The sequence below is a fragment of the Patagioenas fasciata genome, chromosome 3, assembly GCF_037038585.1.
Source record: "Patagioenas fasciata isolate bPatFas1 chromosome 3, bPatFas1.hap1, whole genome shotgun sequence".
In the NCBI taxonomy this organism is placed as follows: domain Eukaryota; kingdom Metazoa; phylum Chordata; class Aves; order Columbiformes; family Columbidae; genus Patagioenas; species Patagioenas fasciata.
This window is the reverse complement of record NC_092522.1, coordinates 60,705,681-60,729,216: the sequence shown is the minus strand read 5'-3', so window position 1 is coordinate 60,729,216 and position 23,536 is coordinate 60,705,681. Positions and strand designations below refer to the sequence as shown.

At 38.2% G+C, this 23,536-nt stretch overlaps 2 protein-coding genes across 4 annotated transcripts in view; one reads left to right on the top strand and one right to left on the bottom strand.

Moving 5' to 3' along the window:
* The first annotated feature begins 1,081 nt into the window (after positions 1 to 1,081).
* Positions 1,082 to 23,536, top strand: part of TFB1M (transcription factor B1, mitochondrial) — a 29,446-nt gene continuing 6,991 nt past the window's right edge. Inside the window, exons 1-6 of one of the 3 annotated variants that reach the window (XM_065834593.2) lie at positions 1,082 to 1,162; positions 1,961 to 2,118; positions 3,577 to 3,728; positions 7,388 to 7,496; positions 8,025 to 8,176; positions 15,940 to 16,059. In XM_065834593.2, coding sequence (XP_065690665.2) covers positions 1,986 to 2,118; positions 3,577 to 3,728; positions 7,388 to 7,496; positions 8,025 to 8,176; positions 15,940 to 16,059 — 666 coding nt within the window. In that variant the 5' untranslated portion in view covers positions 1,082 to 1,162; positions 1,961 to 1,985. Of the gene's footprint in view, positions 1,237 to 1,960; positions 2,119 to 3,576; positions 3,729 to 7,387; positions 7,497 to 8,024; positions 8,177 to 15,939; positions 16,060 to 23,536 lie in introns of all 3 variants that reach the window. The other 2 variants (XM_065834591.2, XM_065834592.2) reach the window with 2 other exon arrangements.
* CLDN20 (claudin 20) lies at positions 17,621 to 23,490 on the bottom strand. Its single transcript, XM_071806443.1, has 2 exons — positions 22,571 to 23,490; positions 17,621 to 20,691 (listed from the first exon to the last, which is right to left on the bottom strand). Exon 2 carries the CDS (start codon positions 20,597 to 20,599, stop codon positions 19,940 to 19,942), a length of 660 nt encoding a protein of 219 aa, XP_071662544.1. The 5' UTR covers positions 20,600 to 20,691; positions 22,571 to 23,490; the 3' UTR covers positions 17,621 to 19,939.

Sequence of the window (23,536 nt, the reverse complement as noted above, 5' to 3'; positions counted from 1 at the left end):
ATATTGCAAAAATACTCTGCCAAAATGGCTTCTGATGCTACCAATGAATTTTGGGATGAGAAAACTGGACGTTTTAAAAATATATACAAAGATATAAATATGCATACACATATATATGAACACATGCATTTATATATTGGTATAGTGTACTGTAGGTAAAATTCTGTTGCAACATAAAATTGCTTAGCTTATATAACGTAATTATTCATAAGAACACCATTATTAAACCTGTTTCTTCAATGCAAATTTCCCAGTCCGATCACGATATGTGTGTCATATGGCTCCAACCGGAAAAAGTCAGATATACAGAAACATAGAAACATATTTTCAAAGAAAATTAACTACATGTTCTGATCATACTCTAAAATTAATCTATAAATACACAGAACTGAGAAGAGAGAAACATTTCTGCAGCATCCAGACTAGTTACAGAAAAGGCCTAGTAATTGGCTTACTCAAATTAAAAACAGACAAAAAAGCCACCTCCGCTGTTAATCTATAAGTCCAACTCCACACCGATCTGCAAATCTGTGAACCTCCGTTTCCATTCAGCTTCTATGTATTTTGAACACATACCACCAACAACCACGTGCCTGTTCCTGCAGCCTGGGGATAACAGTACTATCGATCTGAATAGGCATCTAACAAATCGAGTCACCACAGAAATGGATAAACTACACTCGAAACCACGGTGACCGCCAATGTGTTTTTTTATTGCCCAAAATCATCTTTGCCCCGGTATTGCACACCAACAGTGAATAACCCTTTGGGCCGGGCCCGTCCCGGCCAGTAGGGCCTACAGTTCCCGCGGGGCCTTGCACCGGGCCCTCCCGCGGGGAGGCAGCAGGAACCCCTCCAGCAGGCAGTCACAGGCAAACGAAGAGTCTTCTGAAATGTTTACACTGTGTGCGCGGAACAGGCTCCGCTGCCGACTCGACCTGGCAGCGCTGCCCCGCTACCCACGGGCCCGCACGGAGCAACAACGAACGCCGGGCAGCGCCCTCACCGCGAATGCGCACTCGGAACGGCGCCTGTGGTTCGTTCCTGCCCTGACGCGCGTGCGCGACCCTCCCTCCCCGGGCAGAGCCAACCAAAGCGCTGAACAGCCGCACGCGGCTCTAGCGGACACATCAAGGCAGAGGAGTAGCACTTCCTTTTCCGGGTTAGTTTCCGCTCCGCACCGTAAGCGACCGCGGCGCTGCCGGGAGACTGCTTTGCGCTTTTCTTTTCGCAAACGTAGGGGAGAAGTCTGCGCGGCGGCTCCGCGCTCTGCTCCTCCCCGCTCCTGGGCCTTGCGCGCCCCCGCTTCCCGCGGGTCGTCACCGAGCGCACACGCGCGCGCGCGCTGCGGCGCCGCTCTTCGGGCTGAGAAGGGCGGGGCGCGAGCGGCCAGGGGGCGGGGCCTCCCTGAGCCTGGCGGGGCCGGGGCGCTGGTGGGGGCAGGCAGTGGAGGGGCTGCCGGGGAGGTGGGGGGGTTTGGGCTTCTGCGAAGTGGAGCCCCAGTACCTCTGGCTAGAGGAACGGCTCATGCTTCATCCGGTGCCCCTGGCCCCGTCAAGTGGCGTCGGCGCTGAGCGCTCGCCGGTCTCGCCGCTGCGTAGCTTTGCCCTCAGCCGGCCCTGCCGTGAGACCGCTGGAGTCGAAAACGCAGAGGGCGACCTTTCCTCAGGGTGTTGTCTTTATGTGACGCCACGAATTCGAGCAGAGAATCTTTAATAATCACTTTCTAAAGTAGTGAAAGATTGACACTGAACAATTATGCGAGGGTTTGGCAGAGACTGTTGCCCAAAGCCCACTAGTACATACTTAGCATAAGCACTGCATACAGTAGTCAAAATACTGATGTCTAAAATTCAGCACTTGGGTAATGAAATGTCTCAGATTGTAAGCTTAGTATTTAATATTAAGCATATTAGAATTTATTACATATACTAGAATCACCTTTTCAATTTCTCTCCAGGAGGAAGGAACGAGAGTTTTGTCTTATGGCTGCTCCAGGAAAGGTGGCAGCTTTCCGTCTGCCTCCCCTGCCAACTATTGGAGAGATTATTAAACTCTTTCGCCTTAAAGCACAGAAACAACTTTCTCAGAACTTTCTACTGGATTTGCGATTGACAGGTTAAATATTATATTTTTAGCTACTAGAAAACATGTGTCCTGGTTTTCTTCAGAATCCAGATTCTAGCTAAAGAGGTGATTGCATGACACCTATCAAACTAATGACAGCTTAATGCTAAACCTTTAAAGACTTCTTTTAAAAGTAGTTTTAGCTTAGACAAATTGATTTTACTTGTAAATTCCTGGAAAATATTTTTTTTAAATTACAGAGTAATTTTTAGGTACAAAGTATATTCCTATATAAAATATGGGTTATTGATTGAAATGCAAATATCTAAGCTTTAGTAGTACTTCTACCGTTCAGCTACAATGATAGTTTATGTCTGATTAAAAAATGAGTATTTTTTCAGGTTATCATGTATCATAGAAAGTACTGTAACTCATTGTGCAATTTAATTTACTATATGCTGTGGCTAGGAAGGTCATTTGTCTCAGTTTATCAGAAATGTTGTAGCTTTTTTGAACCAGTTACATTGTTCTGAACAATTTTTTTTCCAGCTTCATGTTGGCAATGGGTGACAAAGCTGTCACTGTTTAATCAGTGATTTCTTTACTGTCCTAGTGATAGCTAAGTTTTGCAGTAATAAATGCAGTACCAGCTTCATGTAGCTTATTATTTGATTAAATTGGAAGATTCAGGCTGATAAAGATTTAGGTTGTGAACATGAAATTCAGTTCTACTTCTGGAATAACTGGAGTCTTACTCTGGAATGAAAATGTCTGCATGCAGCAAGTAAAGCCTTACAAATAGACATGTCCTCAGCTATTTTTTTTTTGGAGTGAGCAGCATAATTTCTCTCAGCATCCTTCTCTCTGTGCTTCCTAATGATCTTTTTGTTACATTAGCTACATTTTTAATTCTTTTTTTTTTTTTTTAAGTCATCTGTTTTCTTTCCTGGCTATAATGCCTTCTGATGTTGTATCCTTCAGCTTATGTACAGGTATTTTTCCTCATCATTCAACTGCCCCACTTTCTTTAACTACCAATTGCCTGTATTCCAACTCTTACATATTGTAATCTTAGTACAGCTTCACTGCATCTTTTTTTATTCCTTAAATTTCCTCGAAACAGAGGTACTGTAGTGGAATAACTTTATAAAGGTATGTAGTGAAACTTTGGGACCTTGAACACCTTGCTTGCAGAAGGAGAATAGTACTGCTAGCTTATGGATGAGAAGTAATATTCTCTTTTTATTTGATTCTGTAATGAGCAACAATGTTTATTAAAGAGATTAAACTGAAAATAGTCTTTTTTTAAACGGTTCAGTGTATCTTGTATGAAACAAATATGAATCCTGTCCATTCTAGCAGGCATGTGATCATGTAGCTGGCATGTGTCACTGTTTGTGTCTGTTCTGAGATAAGCACACTTGTACTTTAACAATAAACAATGAGTTTATCTTAGTGAGCTGGATCTGTTGGAGAATAAAGGCTTAGTATGTTCTTTGTATCTTGCAGACAAGATAGTGAGACAAGCTGGTGAGCTGAAAAATGCCCATGTTTGCGAAGTGGGCCCTGGGCCAGGAGGAATTACCAGATCCATTCTCAGTGCTGGTGTTGAACAACTCCTTTTAATTGAAAAAGATCCTCGATTTATTCCAGGATTGCAGGTACCATCTGGACAATAGTTTGTATACATGTATCCACAAGACTAGTTAAGAACATTTTAAGAATATAGAAAGGTTCCAAGTGTCTTGTTGAGATCTTAGCATTGAAAATACATTTGCTTCTTTGGCTTAAATCGCAGCTATCATTTGCTTGAAGATGGAAATACATTGTATAGCACTAATTGTTCCTGCTTTCTCATATGCCTTTTCATTTAAATACACTTTGTATTTTCAGGATCTGATCCTGCAGCTAAGTTAAGGCTGAGGCCTGCCTGCTTTTTTCGTGTTGGGATGTTTCATATACTTTAACAGTTGAAATAGTAGTTTGAAGGCTGAACATAATGTCACTTTGTCTTATTTTTCATTTTAATCCTAATAATTATGCTTTAAGGCTTATAAAATTGTGAATGTGTATCTCCAGTTAATATAGTTTAATGTGGATCAATATCCAGATATAGAAGATTAAAGCAAGCATTTATTTTACATTTTCAAAAGAAAAACTCTTAAATGTTTGGTCCTTTCTTTTTAAGTTCGCAAGTCATTGTGTCACTTTTCAAATACCACCTACCTGTGTCACTCTTAAGTTTACATGTTTATGGAATTTGGCTGCATCAATCTAGCAAGAAAAACGGAGTAAAAAATCTCTTTAGATTTGAGTGTTTTCTTGTGCTTCTGCAACCTCAAATTGTAGCAATTCAAAATGCTTTCCTTATATTGCACTGTGTCTTCTCTAGAAAACCAGCAGTGAAAGTAAATAGGTAGTTCACTTGGGAGCTGATACCATCTCTTTGTAGGACCATAATAATAATAAAAATTGCGAATGAATGCATATCCTTAAACCTGAATACGCATGTAGCTATATCTTAGTAGGATTAGCTGTTCATAATTTATAGTATGCCATCTTCACCTTATGAAGTATGAAAACTTAGTATTTTCACTTTTCTTGAGTGAGGCAAATCTACGTTTTTGTTTTAGATTTTAAGAACTGGTTTGGGATTGGAAAAAATTTGACATCAAATGATATTTTAGTTAACAGAATTTTTTAAGTATGTAGACAATTTTTCTAGTCTTCCAAAACGCAGCCACAACAACAGATTTCTCTGAATAGAAGTGTACTTTTCAGGGTCTGTAATGAGCTTTTGGTATGTAATTATCCTCACTATGCAAGTGAATTAACATCAGTCATTATTTTTAATTAGCAACCTCTTCACAGTAGAAATATGTCTGAATGAGGTTACTGAATATAAAGGTGCTATAACTCAGTAATAGTAAATGTGAGTGAACAAGAAATATGTTACCTCCATTTGTGTTAAATATGGTATTGTTTTTTTTTACCTCCAAGTAAGATCATACATTAACAGAATCAATCTTTCTTTTGTGATAATGTGGGTTGTAATACCTATTTTTTTCTAGTTTCCTATTAAAAGGCCTGTCAAAACCAAATGCTTATAAAAAGTTTGAGATTTGAATAACAAAAAATGTCAGATATTAAAATAACAATTGGAAACTATTACTTAAAAATGTCTCTGCAGATACTTATAAAATCACTGGTGTAAATCGTACAGCGTTTTTCATTAGTTGTTTTTCGGGCTGTGGTCTCTGTCACAAAACTGAAGTTGGGATCCTTTTTACTGCAAAATGGAAAGATAGTGAAGAACATATGTGTACAGAGTAACAGTTTACTCAAGCTGAGATCCTGTCAGTTCTGTCTCGCTCTTAAAGAATCGCAACCTCCCTAATGCCATATGCCCCAATAGTTGTTAGGCTGGAAAGATTTATGAGGAGAGAAATGGCGCTCTCAGCCAGAGAATGGATTGAATGTAGAATTCTTACAGGAATGCTATTTTTTAAACTATGCTCCTTATGTTTTCTTCATGCCCTTTTGGTTGTGTGTGTAGAACAAGAGGATCTGTATGATGAAGAGTAACCTGGCTCATGTGCTTGGTGCACAAAAGCTCCTGGAGCTGTGCTGCCTGCATACACTGGCTTTAAAATGCAGACAATTTCAGTGGGTTTCTGTGTGTTTATTTCGAATTAGCAATATAAAACTGTGATTTTCTGCTCACAAATTAGACGCAGTTCTCAATTATATTCAGTGTGCTACTCAGAAAAACCCCAAACCCTTCTTGACATGAAAACTATTATTAAAAAGCTTTGTAACGTGTTAATAATCCGTTATTGTGTAGGCAGCTGTCTGATTCCCCTTATGCTATTTTCTAACTTTATTGATTTTTGCATTATCTTTCATCCTGTTATAGCATTTATAACAGCTTCAAAGAAAGATTTGACAAATTGTGGCAAATCGGTGAATTTTTATGCCATATAATTGCTATTGTAATGCTGAAAAATCTTGTAAGTGTTTTGGAGTTGAGGTTAGATTTCTTTTTTCTATTTGGAAATAATTGCACTTAAAACATGTAGGAACACTTAGTTTTTAGTTGAGGTCTTTGTTTTGGTTTGGTTTTTAGCACTCCACACAAAATTTGGCCATTTTGATGGAAAAAAAGATGCCTTTTACTCGAAAAAAAAAATCATGCAAACATTTTGTGAACATTGTGAGAAAGCAGCACTTTCCTTTGGCTCAAAGACCTCTAAAAGCTGATTGTATCCCTGAACATATAAACATGATTCAGATTGAAGATGGAACTAATGATGATGAGCGGTTTATTTCAGCAGCAAAGCCACTAGCACTTAACTGTTCATGGATTTGGACATCTGTGCAAAAGCAAAATAGTTCTTTAAGCCGTTTTTCATTATTCTGACTTAGGAACAATAAATATCCCCAATGTTATCTTTGTAAAAGTTGACTTTGCTTTTGAATTGTACTGTGTGTGCATAGTTTCATTCCATAAGAGAGAAGATGACTACAGCACTAAAAAACTTAACTAATTTTGATTGTATAAACTGACACCAGAAATTAAAGAGTTGGTCATCAAAGTACGACCGCTTCTGAGTTTGCATTTCAGCCTTTATTAAATACTAGGTAAGCTGCAGAAGTGGTGCAGAGAAATTGACAAGAGAGTGGATTTTGTAATGTCTAAAAAGATAGACATTTTTGAGATTCTCACTGCTGTTCCTGGTACTCATTCCCTCATTTTTAGGAACTCCTTGGTTTCTAATGGTGTGAGTTCAGACTACTACAGGGAGTATTAAGAGAATCTTTCCCCCCTTTTTTATGTAAAATTAAAAATCACTGAATATTTCTGCAGCCTTGTATCACATATGGCTAAAATTGGATAACAGATCCTACAGCTGCAGGGAGACAGAATAAACAACATGAGCCTTGTTTCCATAGGTAATGGATCTAAAAACTCTTCAAAACCCACTGCTTGTGTTATGACTTAAATCAGGTGGGTCCTGTTAGTGGCCTGGGATTTGTTAATTATCCTTGTTGAAGAGATTCTTGGCATTCTTTTCAGATTTAAATTCCCTGTTAAGAATTGTACAGCTGTGAATAGGAAGCATTTACAGAATCACACATTAAACTTTTTTGTTAGTGTTTGCTTTTTGAAAGTAATACTTGCTAATAGTGTGCTCAATTTTAAATGCTATTGTGCTTTTTTGTATATTGAAGCTATAGCAATGCTTTCATTCCTGCTGTGGCTGAAACTGGCCATCGGTTTGGTTAATACTCACTGTGAATTCTACTCACTTAAAAACAGATACTATCTGAAGCAGCTCCAGGAAAAGTGCGCATTGTTCATGGAGATATCCTGACATATAAGATGGAGAAAGCTTTTCCAAAGCACTTGAAAAAGAACTGGGACGATGGTTAGTATTTGGATTTGGTTTATTTAATTTTTAAGGCTTCTCAGTTGGTCTTAAGTATGGTGATGTATTTGAGAGTTCACCTTGTGCAGCTATTATTCTCTTCTGGTACATTTTGGAGGTAGGAAGAGAGAGAAGAGCTAACTTTCTCCCTTTCTAGAAGGGGACAGAGAGTAGTCATAGTTTAAAACAATGGAAACACTCTTTAAAGTTTTGCTGTTCTGGGGTAGCTCAGCTGAAATCTACTGATCATCTGAAAATCACCTGAAATCAGCTGAAAGCTGCTGATTTAGGCAAATGTAAATGAGAACCAAGCCTAACCACTTTTTTCCAACTAATTGCTGAGAACAGTAACACAGTTTTGTCAGTGTAAGACAAGTAAAAATGGAAAGGCATGATTTTGGTGTGACATGATAAAAATTGTTTTAATATTTTAAGTCTAGGCTGATGTGCATGTATATTTCTTATGTGTTCCTTCATGGTAAAAATCTTCTAAAAAGATTTTTGACAGCTGTTATCAAATGTTAACAGAGCCACCAGATATACATATCATTGGGAATCTGCCATTCAGTGTTTCAACTCCTCTAATAATCAAATGGCTTGAAAATATTTCCAAAAAGGATGGACCTTTTGTTTATGGCAGGACACAGATGACATTGACTTTTCAAAAAGAAGTCGCAGAGGTAAGATATTAGTGTTCTCTCAACATTTTACAGATACTAAGTTGAACAAAAATTTACTGACGTGCAACCTTCTGTTTAGAAGTGCAAGACCAAACTTAGTAGGCTTTAAAAACGGAGAGAATTGGTTCAAATTTTAGTTTGTGTGGCTGTAAATTATGAATTTTAATGTTGAGTTAATAATCTACACTGATCCTTCCATAGCACATAAATATTATTATTTTAAAATTTCTTACGGAGGGAGATATTTCCTTGAGGTACTTAATCTTTTCTTTTCTGAAGTCTGTTTTCTTCAATATGAATAGATTCCACAGCACTCTTCTGTTTTTAAATATCTTTCTTCTTTCACGCTCATTCATTCACCATTTCATCAGTTAGTTTTGCCTTACCCTTTAATCATCTCAAGAAATACACTCGTAGTTACTTCTGTTGCCCTCTTAATCAAAATATTTTCTTAAAAAGACACCTTCCTTGAAATACGGGAAAATGGAAGGTAAGCATTGTTTACAGTTGTGATTAGACACTTAAAACACAGTGAGGGTTTGTCCAGATCATGGAAACTGACTGGTTTTTTTGAACAATACTTGGTATCAGAATTATTAATGAATTGCTGTCAGTCTTGTGTCTGTAAAAAGTTATCACTTGAGTCCTGTTTCAGTTTGCTCTTGGACTTGCTGTGATTTTAGATTTTAGATTCTCAAAGAAGGCCAAACTGGTCTGCTATGTAGTCATGTTAATTCTAGATCAGTTGATGTTAGGTTGACTTAGTCCACAATGCTTTCAGACTCTGTTGCCATTACATGAACATAATATAACATAGAGGCTGGAAGACTTTTTGCTTTGTATTTATGAAAGCAGTATAGCTTCTTACCCACATCTCACTTGTTTTTTTAAAAAAAAAAAAAAGTAAAAGGAATTGCACATCAGTCTGAAAACAGAGTTTCCATCTAATTACTCCAGTGTTTGTAAATATCTGGTTTTCTCTGTGCAACCTAAACGTGTTTTGTTTTAATTTTAATCTTTCGAAGTAAAAATACTAATAGGAAAAAAATTGTTCTGGATTTTTTGATATGTAAATTAATATAATTGTATATGCAAGTGGCATGTCTGCTGTCATTTTTTGGGGTCATAGAAGACCATATTGTGCTGTTATTCCTCTATCCCTGCAATCAAGATTCAAGACAAGTACTGAAGTGTTCCCAGTAGGTGGCTTTAGAGAACACCAAAACCAAACATTTGGTATGAAATAAGTCAGATTTCTTAATTCGGTTGTGAGCTCATGTGGTTTCAGGCATTAAGAAAATCCAGATCTGTTTTCCAGAAGGACTGACTTCATGTCATTTGAGATTAGACTGTGTTGCAAAATATGGCTAATGGACTGGGGTGTAAAATGCAAAATTATGATGGGTGAGATACAAAGTTTTGTGACAGCAGTGAAAAAATTGATCTAGCACTGAGTGAGAACCTGAATGCACTCTGTACTTTATATAGCTGTAACCAGCCACATACACCATCAGTGACATGCAGGTTATAGTGCTCTGCATCCAGCATAGCTCAATGAGATGCAAAATACCATGCATGCTTAAGTTCCTTATACTTAGGATGCTGAGAAACACTAGGAAATGGAATATGTTGTTCAAGGTCATGGAATGATCCGTGTTAATAGTTATTGAGTTTATATTCTGGGATCGCTTGGTTCTTGTTCTTCCATCTGTTTAAACACAGGTCTTCCATTGAAGACAAAATTGTTCATAGTTTCTGTTTGTGTTTCTACAATTAATTTGTCATCATGACAAACTCATTTGAGAGAGACTGCTTTGTTTTATGATGATGAGAAAGGATGATAATAAAAATCCGTGTCTTTTTTCTGGCCCTCTGGAGTTGCTTAAGTAAGGTATTAATGCAGGTAATATATAACTATTATATTGTGTATCATATTATATCATATTATGAGGTAATTGGCATTAGGATAACCTGGTAGGATGAATTCTGTGACTGGTGCACCATGATGGATGGGGATATTCAGAAGGGATAGGTAGGGTAGGAGAGGCAGAGGGGCTGAAGCGCATGGATCTGGTAGTTGGCGATGGCAAAGTGTAGAGCCTTTGAGTAAGGATGAAACGTCAGACAAATAAAGCGGATGTCGTCTTGGCTGCCTGCTATAGGCCACCCAGCCAGGATGACGACACTGGTAAGTTATTCTTTAAGGAACTAAGCGAGGCCTCCAAGTCATCTGCCCTTGTCCTTATGGGGGACTTCAACTTGCCAGATGTCTACTGGGAATATCACACAACTGGCACCAACAGGACCAGAAGATTCCTAAAGCATCTCACTAGCAGAGAGGGTCTCATGGGAGAAGTGGCGACTGGTGGCTCCCCTGGCCGCAGTGATCATGAAGCAGTCTGGTTCAAAATCTTTTCTAATAGGAGGAAAGCTGCCAACAAGTGTTGGTTGTTTTTTAAGTACCACCTAATAAAAGCACAGGACCAGGCAATTCCAAAATGCTGAAAATCTAGCAGGTGAGGCAAAAAGCCAGCTTGGTTGAGCTTCTTGAAATCCAGTGAAAAAAGAAATTACATGGTCAGTGAAAGCTAGGTCAGGCAGCATGGGAGGAGTACAGGGATGATGCTTGCAGGGAGAAAATGCATGCTGCCAAAGCTCAATTAGAATTAAAGCTGGCCAGTACTGTGAAGGACAATAAAAAGGCTTTTTAAAATATATTAATGGCAAAAGCTAAACTAGAAATATCATTGTCCCATGAATTGATGAGCATAGTCATCTTCTTAACAGGGACACAGACAAAGCTGAGACATTTAATGCTCTCTTCGCCTTGGTCTTCAACACCGATGATGGACTTAGGGATCCCATAGCCCTGGGTTAGAAAACCATGGCTGTGAGAACAGTTAACTCCCAGTCAATCCAGAACTTGTACGAGATCTGCTACTCTAGCTAGATCCCTACAAGTTGATGGGGCCTGATGGAATTAATCCAAGGGTGCTTAAAGAGCTGGCTGGCATCATAGCCAGACCTCTGTGATTTTTCAGTGCTTCTGGGAACCTGGAGAGGTCCCAGGTGACTGGAAGCTGGCAAATGTCCCAATCTACAAGAAGGGCAACAGGGATGACTCCAGCAACTACAGGCCTGCCAGCCTCACTTCTGTGCCTGGCAAAATCATGGACAAGATTGTTCTGTTAGTTGTTGAAAAACATCTTAACGACAACACAGTCGTTGATTCCAGCCAGCACGGGTTTGTGAGGGGAAGATCCTGCTTAACAACCTTAATTTCGTTCTATGACAAGGTTACCCACCTAGTTGACCAAGGGAAACCTGTTGAAGTGATCTTTTTGGACTTCAGTAAAGCCTTTGATACTGTCTCTCACAGTATCCTCCTGGACAAGATGGCCATCATACAGCTGGGTAAATACACAGTGCAGTGGGTGAGCAGTTGGCTGACAGGCTGGGCTCAAAGGGTTCTAGTAAATAGGGTAATGTTGGGCTGGTGACCAGTCACCAGTGGGGTTCCACACGGATCCATCTTAGGGCCAGCTCTCTTCATTGTCTTTATAAATGACTTAGACTCAGGATTTGAGGGATTGCTTAGTAAGTTTGCTGATGACATAAAATTGGGAGGAGCTGTCAACACTCTCAAGGGCAGAGAGGCCCTGCAGAGGGATTTGGACAAATTGGAGAACTGGGCAATCACCAACCACATGAAGTTCAATAAGGGCAAGTGCCGGATTTTGCACGTGGGACACAGTGACCATGGCTGTACACACAGGCTGGGGGATGAGATGCTGAAGAGCAGCTCTGTGGAGAGGGAGCTGGGGGTTCTGGTTGACAGCAAGTTGAACGTGAGCCAACAATGTGCCCTGGCAGCCAAGAAGGCCACCTGTGTCCTGGGTGCATCAAGCATGGCATTGCCAGCTGGGCGAGAGAGGTGATTGTTCCGCTCTGCTCTGCACTGGTGCGGCCTCACCTGGAGCACTGTGCGCAGTTCTGGACAACACAGGATAAAAAAGATATTAAGCTGCTAGAGAGTGTCTGGAAGAGGACTGCAAAGTTGGTGAAGGGTTTGGAGGGGAAGCCATATGAGGAGCAGCTGAAGTCACTTGGTTTGTTCAACCTGGAAAGAGGAGACTGAAGAGAAACCACATTGTAGTCTGCAGCTTCCTTAGCAAGGGAAGAATGAAGGGTAGGTTCTTCTGAACTCTTCTCTTTAGTGACCAATGACAGAACCCAAGGGAATGGCAGGCAGGTGTGCCGGGGGAGGTTTAGGTTGGACATTAGGAAAAGGTTCTTCACATGGCATGGTGGAGCACTGGAACAGGCTCCCCAGTGAGATGTCACGGCCTCAAGCCTGACAGTGTTCAAAAAGAGACTGGACAACACCCTCAGACACATGGTGTGAACTGTGGGGTTGTCATATGCAGGGACAGGAATTGGACTCGACTCTTGTGGGTCCCTTCCAACTCACAACATTCTATGATTCTATAACTTGCTACTGATATTTTAGGTATCTGTGGATTTATGTTCTTGAAAGGAAAATATCTTGCACTCGAAAGTTTGATGTCCTCGCTGGATTTTTTGAAGCTAAGAGCCTAAGTATCAAACAAAGTCTCAGTGTATATGCCATAAGATGAACAGAAGGGAAAGATGCTGTCATGGAATGGAGCCTTGTGCTTTATAATCAATGAAGATAACTTGATATTAACAGTAAGAAAATTAAACAACGTGCTATATTATTTGTTGTCAAGCTCATTTTTGCTAGTATAACAGGCAGAAAATACCTTTGGATTTCTTGCTGGTGGTAGTTTCCTGCTTCTCTGTTTCCTTGTAGCACAGCTGCTTTGGCATGAGTCATGTAAGTGTAGATCTATTACTACAGACCACGCAGTTCTGATATAATTTGCTTAAATTGATTAAAACTGTTGATAAAAACCAGCAGTTATTTTATATACTGAATTCTGAGGCCCATTAAGGAGGATATAGGCAGATATCCACAGCAGTAAAAATGGCACTTTTAAGTGTCGAGCAAATCATTTTATCTCTCAGTAGTTTAAATTCATATAATTGTTACTTGTTTTTTGGACAAGAATTTTAACCTTGCCTCAATTTCCCCAGCGCTTAACCTAAAGTGTGCCATGTGGGTTGGGTACTTCCTGGCCCACTTCCATTAAAATGAGTCATTTTTCAGTTTAACTAGAAAATCTTTGTCAGTGTCTAATTTTGAGTAAAACTGCACAGAGTAGTTTGCATGAACTTCTCTGCCAACATGATCTGCAGGCTGGGAGGTTGGATGCGAAAGTGTTGGAGATCTAGGAGACAAGTGTGTTAGAAGAGCGGAATACTTAATCATTTTGTATCTAACCCTGCCATCTATTTAAAACACTAGGCAAAAGGTGCTAATAAAATGGAAAATTATTCAGATTTTTGAGCAGTAAACAGAAGAAAAATTACCATTATGTTTTGATAACTGATAGAGGTTAAATATAAATACTTATGTTCTAAGAACAAAAAGTTATTTTGCAGCATGTGACTTGTGTACTAAAATGTGTTTAATATTCCTTTACATGGCCAGCTTTGCTGGTCTAATTCTTCATGTCAATTCCTGTGACAGATTTTGCAGATAATGGAGTTTTAATATGTGTTTCTGAAAAGCACAATTGTATATTATAGCATACTGAAGAACAAAACAAATAGTTGTTCCTGAGGTCATCATTGAGAGTGGTTGCTAGTGAGGATCATTAGAAGAACTGCCAGGTACTACCTTGATTGTATTCCAGGTTAGGTTTCAGAATATTTGTTTTGCTTCACGCCTTGCTAAAATTTTAATGGCAGATGAAAAAATGTTGCCTAGTTAGCTAAACTCCAGCATGGTTTACTTAGTGCAGTTTCAGATGCTATCCATGTTTTGAAAATAGGAACAAAGTAAGTTTTGAGAACTGAGGGAAAAAACCTACAAAAACAGATCAGGTTACAGAAGTATGGAGACAAACTTTTTAGCAGCACCTATTGCAATAGGACAAGGGGTTTTAAACTGAAGGAGGGTAGATTCAGGTTAGACATAAGGAAGAAATTTTTTACAATGCGGGTGGTAAAGTACTGGCACAGGTTGCCCAGAGAGGCGGTAGATGCCCCATCCCTGGGAACATTCAAGGCCAGAGTGGACGGGGCTCTGAGCAACCTGATCTAGTTGAAGATGTCCCTGCTCATTGCAGGGGGGTGGAACTAGATGACCTTTGAAGGTCCCTTCCAACCCAAACTATTCTGTGATTCCATTCTATGAGTGTATTCTTGGCATTGTTGTGTTCCTTGAGCAGTGCCATGCACAGGTATGTTCCTGGTGATGTGATTGAACTGATTTAACATGCTAGTGCCCAGAGGTGGATGTTGTTAAGTTGTCCCTTCTGTAGCTGAGAAGCAGGAATGAACGGCCTAACACTTGTTAGATTGCTCTTGTGGGAAGTGAAGACTGTCTTGTTTGAATTGGCATAGCAAGCATTGTCATTAGGTCTGTTTCATTTCCACTGCAGAGGTTAAGGAAGTGCCTGTCTGATTGCATTGTTAGACTTTGCAACCTGTTTTTTTTCAGAGAATAGTACTGATGGCAGATTATTATATTTTTTTTGATAGACATCCTCTGAAACAATAATGAAGGTAGTTTTAAATACTGATGTAGGCAGAAAGAATCAATGAACTTTCTTTTTGAAAGGAATTGAAAAGTATGTTATTTACTATATGCTGGTACTTAAACTGCCTTTCAGGACAGTTGTTTTAAAAAATAAGCAAACCAAACTTCAGCAAAAACGTCAGCAATATGTTTAATTTTATTTTTCAGGGATAGTTTTAGTAAGTAAGGCAGCATTTCATGAGTAGGCTTTTCATTTGAAGCTACATGATGTAGAAATGTTACCAGATACGCAAATTGCTCTTCATCTTTTATTTTTTATTAAGGTAGTGCTAAATAAGGACAGGAATCCTCAAAATTCTGTTTCTGCATAGTTAGTGTGGTGTCTTTTACCATTTGAGACTTTTTTTTACTGGGTGCTTTAAATATTTAAATCTGGTTTGTGCTAGCAAAACACACAGAATATGTTTCCTGCCAGGTCATGAAAGTGTAGAAAAACCTTGTCCAGACTACTTTTTTGATAGTCTTTGTAAGAAATATCTTGGAAAAATCAGAGAATTACTAAATTGAGCTTTATTAAATTATCTTACTGTTAGGTATTCTAAATTTATGTAAAGTAGATCCAGGTTCCTTGCATATATTGTAAGCATAGACCAGTTAACAATGAAGAAATTATAGTTTTTATCTGATATTGAGTTTATGGAGCTGTGTTTCATCTTGAAGGAGAAAAAAAATAATAATATTTGATACAGAAACAGTGGAAGAAAAGGATGTGAGAATACTGTCAGCTGGTGTTGTTTTGAATCCTGCAGTCAGAATAGGTTTAGTTTTCTCTTATGCCCATACAAAATTCTTTAGACATTCATATAGTTCTGCAGAAGTTCAAGGTTCTCCTTTTCATGTGCATTTGATTGCAGGACTGAGGTTGTAAATCAGCATGTGGTGACTTAGTGAAATGCTGCTACATTGGAGAAAAAAATATCTAGATGAACTGGACATAAACTTGATACAAGTTCTTAACATTTTTCTTTTTTTTTTTTTTTATTTGCCATTGATTATGCTAAAAATCAAGCTTTAATGTAACTGACCATTTGGTCAATTCACTTGCACTGATTTACATGTTTTGATTTTTCAATAGAGACTCATAGCTAATCCAGGGGGGAGGCAGCGTAGCAGACTGTCCATCATGGCTCAGCACCTCTGCACTGTTAAAAACTGTTTCGTAATTCCAGGTGAAGCCTTTGTTCCGAAGCCAGAGGTAAGTTTTGGTGTATTTGTGTGTTTTGTTTTGGTGTTTTTGTTTGTTTGTTGTGGTGTTGTTGTTTTGTCGTTGTTGTTTTGTTTGTTTGTTTGTTTGTTAATGTGTCAATCAAGCAATATGTCTGATTTTGAGTAAGGAAAACAATTGGGTGCTCTAGTTTAACATGTCCATACTATGAAGTGATGTGATGATATTCCTGTAAAAGATACATGCTTGCTTCAAGAAGGCGCTTTTCTGTTTTGGTTCCTCAGAACATGGCTTTGACCTTCATTCCTATCTGCAAAATCAATGTGCTTCTTTTGGTGTTTCTGGAGAGGGAGATTAGGATTTGATGACAGGATAATCTGTTAGGATTGTACCATCTTTGGAAAGCCTGCTGTTTTACAGTTTGCATTTATTTATTTTGGGAAATGTGCCTAGAAAATTTGATGGGTCTTTCGAAAGAGATAAATAAAAGCTTTTAATTTGTCATCTTTGTCTAAGATCTTTAATTTTACTGTGCCTATAATCTTTAGGTTTCACCTTTACTGATCTTTAGCATACTAACTCCCTCCTATTTGCTGTAGCGCTTTGTCACCTACGTCCCACTGCCTGTTTAAAAAAGTAACAGTCTTTTCTCCCTCCTCTCTGCTCTTGAGTGAGTAGAGGAGAACAGTCTCTCTTCTGTCCTCTTATCTACTGCCACTGTTTTTTATTAATAGCCATTATCATTACAGTAATCAAGAATTAATAAATTAAACTGTGTTTTGGACAAGATTGTATTTTTTACATTAACAACAACAACAACACCAAAAATGTGCCTGATACTAAATGGGGTCTCTTTCCCCTGAATGCACATGGAAATCTGCTGTTCTGTTTCAGAAATGAATTTGCAGCCTCTGAAAGTTCCTCTAAAACTGGTTGGTTCAGCTCATCAATCCATTTCCCTTCCCCCTTATCACAATCTATGTTTCGATATTTTTACTTTTCAGGCTTATCTCTTGAGAACCTTTAGGTGGCCAATCTCTCTCTTACCACAATGAATTTTAAGGTCTATCTGGGCATATTCGGATGATGATGTAAAATTCTGATAATATTTTTGAGCAAGTAACTGTTCAAATATTAAATTATTACTCATGACAGCAATCTGTTGTGAAGAAAAATGACCAGGCTTAAGACATCTTATTTTTTGCTTTGTGTTTTGGGGCTGTTTGTTTTGTTTTGTTTTTCCTGTTTCTGAGATAGATGAACAAAAAACAATTTCAGGATGTCATCTCAGTGTTAAATATGTGGAATAGTGTTCAGTAAGGCAAAAATTCCAGTTTTGTGGTGGTGGTTTCGTAGTTGCGCTACTGTAGTCAGAAGTCTAGTGCAGATTCTGTCTTAAAATCGGGAAGCTATAACTGGTATTCCCATTTTCTTGTGTTAAAAAGGCCACAGTTGACTGAGAGACAGGTAACTGAGAATTGTGACAAATGTCGTAGTATGAGCAAATTCTACAGTTGTTGCTCTGTTGAATAAAAAAGGCAGTACCACTAAGGGCAGACATATTCTTAATTAACATATTTATGTGAGTTAAAACAAGTATCGTTTATAATGCAAAAGCAGAAGGTTCAAATCTTTCAGGCAGACCTGGCACCTGTTTTCACTATATTTTTTTTCCTTCAAACTCCTGCTGTAGATTGATCTTCTGTTTTGTCCCTGTTCTTCTAGCCGTAGACTGACATGCGGATTTGGATATTACTGTTTCTGACAAAATCGTTGTTATCTTGAAAAGCTCTTGCAGTGTGTTGTGAATGAAGTGACTCAGTGCATGATTTTTGTTTCTTAGGTAAACAAAGAAGTTCAGGTGCTTCTTCATAAAGTTTTAGGAAGAAAAATTTGCTGCTTATGTAACTGATAAATACTTCATTTTGCTCGTGATATGCAATTGTTACCTTGTCCTTATGCTCTTCTGTAAAAAACATCTTTGATTTTCACTTTACAAATATTAGTTTTAGTTCACATACATAGCAATGATCATGGCTTAGTGTCATGTCCAGCCCCTTATTAAGGGTGGAGATGCGTGTTTTGGGGAATGAGTTGTTGACTTCATTTGCTCAATGAGTGACTATTATTTCAACAATACTATCAATGTTGAGACAGAAGGGACTCTTGGTTTATGGAATGGAATGGTGTTGTACAGTATTGTGTCTAAAGAAAGAAAATTTGGCTTTTTTGTCATAGTTAATGTTCTGCATTACAAATAGTACAAAACAAGCTCTTTGATGAATACATAGGAAACTCAAAGTGGCTACGTAACCGTAGTAGTGCAAGCAAGACGTAGTTCCATCCTATGTATGTTATGTAGAATAAAGACTATATATTAGATGCATAAAACATTCCACTTTCTCAAATGCTATAACAGAAGATCTTTTTCTAACAAACTCTACATACAATGTTTAAGGCCCCTTCATGGTGTTTTAGTGAATTTCAGGCTAATAATGTGGAAAATGAAGGTTGTATATAAATATGCAAAATAAACAGCAGTTGGCTTTGCTGAAAGACACATCCAGCATTGTCATATTCCTAAATTAAAAGACCTGTATCATACCCCTTTTCATTCCCTTACCTGTGCTAGCAAATTAACATCAGTTTGGTTCTCATTTAGGGAAACATTTAGATAGAACATACACTACCAATGACCAATACAAAACAAAATCTGTGTGTTAAATAAAAGGTTATGGATGTAAGATTATTTATCAAAATAAAGGAGTCAAGAAAATAAGTTTAAATAAAGAAGCTGTCTCTTTATCACCTTTGTATATTACATTTTACAGTAACAGAACGCATGGGAGTGGATCTGAGAGAGTCCCTACTGGAATAATGAAAAGGGACTTACAAAGTTATTTTAGAAGGCCAGAAATGTAGACAACAAGTGGTAGCTGTGTTACTTGAGCTGTTAAAAACTACTTGGAGCAAGTGTAAGCCAGAACACTTACAGACTTTTCTTGAACATAGATATTTAGTTTGTATCCTGCGTGTTGCAGTTTGCAGGTGTGTTCTATAGTCATGGTTACATTTCTGTTGTTGTATTGCCCCTCAAATCCAACATTAATTGGTTAGCGATAAATTAGTAGCAATTGGTGAATGCCCAGTAGACCTTTCTTGAACGGTAACAAATTAAGCCCACAGCAGGTGGCAGTTCGGGGCGGGAGAGCCATTTTTGGCAAGCGCTGAATGGTATTGCTGATTCTTCAGCCTGATATGTAGAATATACAATGCAGCTAAAGTCTGAGGCTATATGTTTTTGTTGGGGTGTTTCTTTTGGTTGGTTGGTTGGTGTGTGTGTGTGTGTGTGGTTTTTTGTTTGGTTTTATTTTCTAAAAAAAAATCTAGTTACCAAGGCAATTTAGAACTGAAAATGAAAGGCAGATGTGTCTGTTACTTAAAAACCATCGAACTGAGCTTCTTGGATAGAGAGTGGTTGGGGTCTTTTACCTTACATTGTAATTAAAATAAAGATTTAAAATGTAAAATACACTACAAAACGTATGTTATTGATAGACTGATTTGCTAAATAGAAAGCAGTATTTAAGCATCTTTGCTGTAACAAGCCATCAGTACATTAATTGTACTGTCAGTTATGTTTTAAAATAGTTTATTTTTCTTCAATTAATGTTAGCTGGAAAGTCAAAAAGAAGGGTTTTAAAAATCGACAAAAAACTACTCTTTTAGCAGACTTAAGCATTGTTTTCTGCTTCATTTTTTCATGGATGCTGCTATAAACCTTGCTTAAACATAATTGCAACACAGATGTTAGAAAAGTTAAGTGCTGTGTTATACATTCTTTGAAATAATCAAACTAAATGTAGCACACACACACAAAAAAAGCGTCAATGGATAGATATAACTGTATTTACACATAGTCCTTCAGGTCGTAACCTGCATTGCTCTCCTGCTCTGTGGATGGGAAATGGTGCTGCGGTGGAGGGTAAATCCCTGCTCCTGGCTGCTTGTTAAAACAGGAGGTGCAGAAGATCACACCTGCGATAAGCAGAAACCCCGCTGAAATGAATCCTGTGTAAACCGCTCCTCCTGGTTCATGTTTACTGCTCTCTGGAATGGTTTGGTCCAGAAAATTTGCAATAATTTCTCTTGTGTACCAGGATGTTGGTACTAATCCAAAGATTCCTGCAAGAATGAAGCAGACTCCTCCAGCAAAACAAGCGTGGCTTTTGCTGTCGGTGTCCCCTCCCAGCTTTGTGCATTTCATTCCAACTGAAGTGATGCAGATCCCAAAGGCTGACAGGATACAGGACAGTACCATGGTGGTCCGTGCAGCCTGGATGTAGACAGGGAGAGACAGAACCGAGTATTTCAGGGTACAGCTGAACATCCCAGTGCTGTACCATGTGCAGTCCATCCAAAGTCCTTGCATCTGTGTTATAGCTGTTATGATATTGGAACCAACATCCGCATTTACCTTCCAGTTAGGTAGCAAGGTGGCCGTGATGTCTCCAAAAACGCCAAACAAAGCCAGAATAAAAGCAAAGAACTGCAAACTTGCTGATGCCATGATGATTATCAGCTGTCACCCTTTGTCTGCCCGTTTCTCTCTTGTAAATGAGTGTAACCGGCTAGTTGCTTTGTAGCCAAGGCTGTAGCCCTCTGTGTAATAGGGAGGAAGGGGGGGTAAGGGGGAAGGAGAAGTGTGAGGGGGAAAGAAAAAGAAATAAGCAAACAAAAAAAGCTTGCATTTAAAATTAGAGCTATTTGAGTGAGTATCTGAACATGACCCTGCAGCAGATGAGAGCAGCTGTACACAAGGTACTTGAACATAAATGATGGCCAATGGCCAGTGTTTTAGAATTGCTTGTGAGAATTGCTGCCCTTTCATACATGATTACAAGCTATCAAGCAAAACTTATTTTACTGAAGTCATTTTTGTAGTAGTATACAGATTGCAGGCTTACTAGACAAATATGCATTGCACATTGTGGAAAAATGCTGTGGTAGAAAATATATTGTACTCTTTAAGTACCTCCTTTAAGTGTGTTCATGGCTGTAGTCAGCTCCTGGTGACTATTTTATAACAATGAACATTGATAATAGTACCATTCATTTAAAGTATGGTTAAAGGTAACTCTTTATTTCAGTTATTTGAAAATTATCTGTTCATTGTTTAATAACTGTTAGAAAATTTCAGATTTTTGAATAAAAATAAGATCGAATTTATTTTTCACAGTATTTTCACAATTAAGTCATGTATGACTTTTCTAAATCAATATTTTATTTTCAGTCAGTGATTCTCAGTCCTTGACTTAGAGCAGCAGTATATATTAAGTCATAAGAGTTGATATTATCTGCTTTTGTCTATAAAATAAAATACTATTTTTAACGCTCATATGGAACAACTCAGTTGTGTAAGTGCCTTTTTTTAATCAGTCACTTACCAGACTGAAATAATTTCCAAATTTGCCAGGAAGTGGCAGTTTAAAAAATTCATTAAAAAACCTTCCTGCTGTTCTTGAAAAGAGTCTAATTTCATTTGACAGATGAGAACATCTTAGGCAGTACAACAGCTATGCACCTGGGAAGATGGAGCTGTTGCTGTTACATCAGCTGGACTGCTGCAATAGCACCTGAAGAAAAATGGCTTGAGACCTCTGTGACGAGGGCTAGAAATGTTGTCCTGCTTTTTGAGTGGGACTGTATAATAGGCAAATTTCTTTTTTTACCAGTGGTAGAGAAAGGGCAATCCTCAGTCTGGATTATGCTTTCTAAGACATTCTATCCAAATATGAACAATAATATTAAAATTAGACTTTAGCATTAGGACTTCTTTGAAAAGTCAGAGTATTAGAGGTAAAGTTGAAATAAATGAAATACCAAATAGCTGTAACATTGTACTCCTATTTCAATTTATTATACGTAAGACAAGAAGGCTTTGATCAATACATATTCCATGAGCCTTTCTTTAGTGGCATTACATAACAAGTAATCTTCTGATTTATATATTGTACTTAGTTCAGATAATTGTTCAAGGATGTGCGAACTCTGTCCAGCATATATATATATACATGTGTGTGTGTGTGTAAAATGCAGATAGTTAAGGTCAGAATATTAACAGCCACTCATTTTAAAAATCCTGTTTCACTGACCTGCCTATTTCCAAATGCCTTTCGTTTGTTCAGACTGAAGAGTTGCTTTGATGAATGCATATCATTTGCTGTATCAGGCCCACAGGAAAGATGGCTTAACTTCCTTCTACAGAAGGAACTGACACATCTGGATAGCTCAAAACTCATTCAAAAGCATATTCTGGAACAGCTAATTGGGATCTTGAGTTAGCTTTTTTTCATTGCTTCCTTTTTAAAATATCAGCATATACAAACATGCAAACATAGATGCAAACACTGCAAATGGTAGCCATACATTACATTTAATGCGATGAACCGGATTAAAGTTGTGACAAATGCAAGTATAACCATTGCAAGTGTAATAAAAAAATACAGTTATTTTTCATTTCTGTTTGTGTAGCACTTACTGCTGGCTGTGAGGTCTGAGATGTTTTCTTCACTGTAGATTTCCTGGAAAAATGCAGTTTCTCTTGAATGGAACTATCCTTTCTCATATAAAACTGCATTGGCATGTAGTAACAAAATTTCTTGGAATGTTGTTTTTTTCTCTTCTCTACAGCAAGTGCATTACTGCTGTTTGTTCCCTCTCTTAGTTCCATCTAGCCAAGAATAAAGGAGTACTTTGTTTAATGAGTTTTGTTTGACAAACACTCAGTGAGGGAAAGCAAAGAGATTATGGAGAAAAACACATGGAGGCCCTTAGTACTAAATACATAATGATATCCAGGTTCTATGATGGAAACTGAACAGTGATTAAAAGCAGTAAAATCTTGAGAATCCATAAACTCTATACTTATGGATTTGGGGGCGAAGGGAGGAACAGGAGGGAGGGGTAAGGGTGGGATTCATTTAAGTTGAACTGAGAGCCAGAGTCAGGATTTTGGTGTTTGTGGGTTGTTGGTGTTGTTTTTTTTTTCATCACAGATAATCTTATTAAGAGTTTAAATTTACTGGGAAGGAGCTATGCAATGTATTTTAATTTGTAATTGGAACAGCAGCGCATTTCTATTCAGCTGCAGGTTTTCCTTATCTCTTCTTGATAGCTTGAGCCTTCTGTAGGTCATCCTGTAACTTGTTACCTTTACATGGGTCTGTAGAAAAGAATGAAGGAATAAAGATACTCATGAGGCTTATAGGGTGGCTGCAGTACATGGGAGAAATGGCCTCAACAAGTTAGTGTGTGAAATCAAGAAGTCTTGCTGAATGCAGTCATCGTATACCCATAGGTTCTGTACTTGACTTCTGGTCTCCTGTGATCTTTTTTGTGAGCCTTGTGTGAATGGAGTTAAGTTATGACAAAGCTGTTCTTACACACGACTTGGATTATTGCTTTTAGTGCAGTAGCACAGTTATTTTTTTCTGGAAGTAAACCA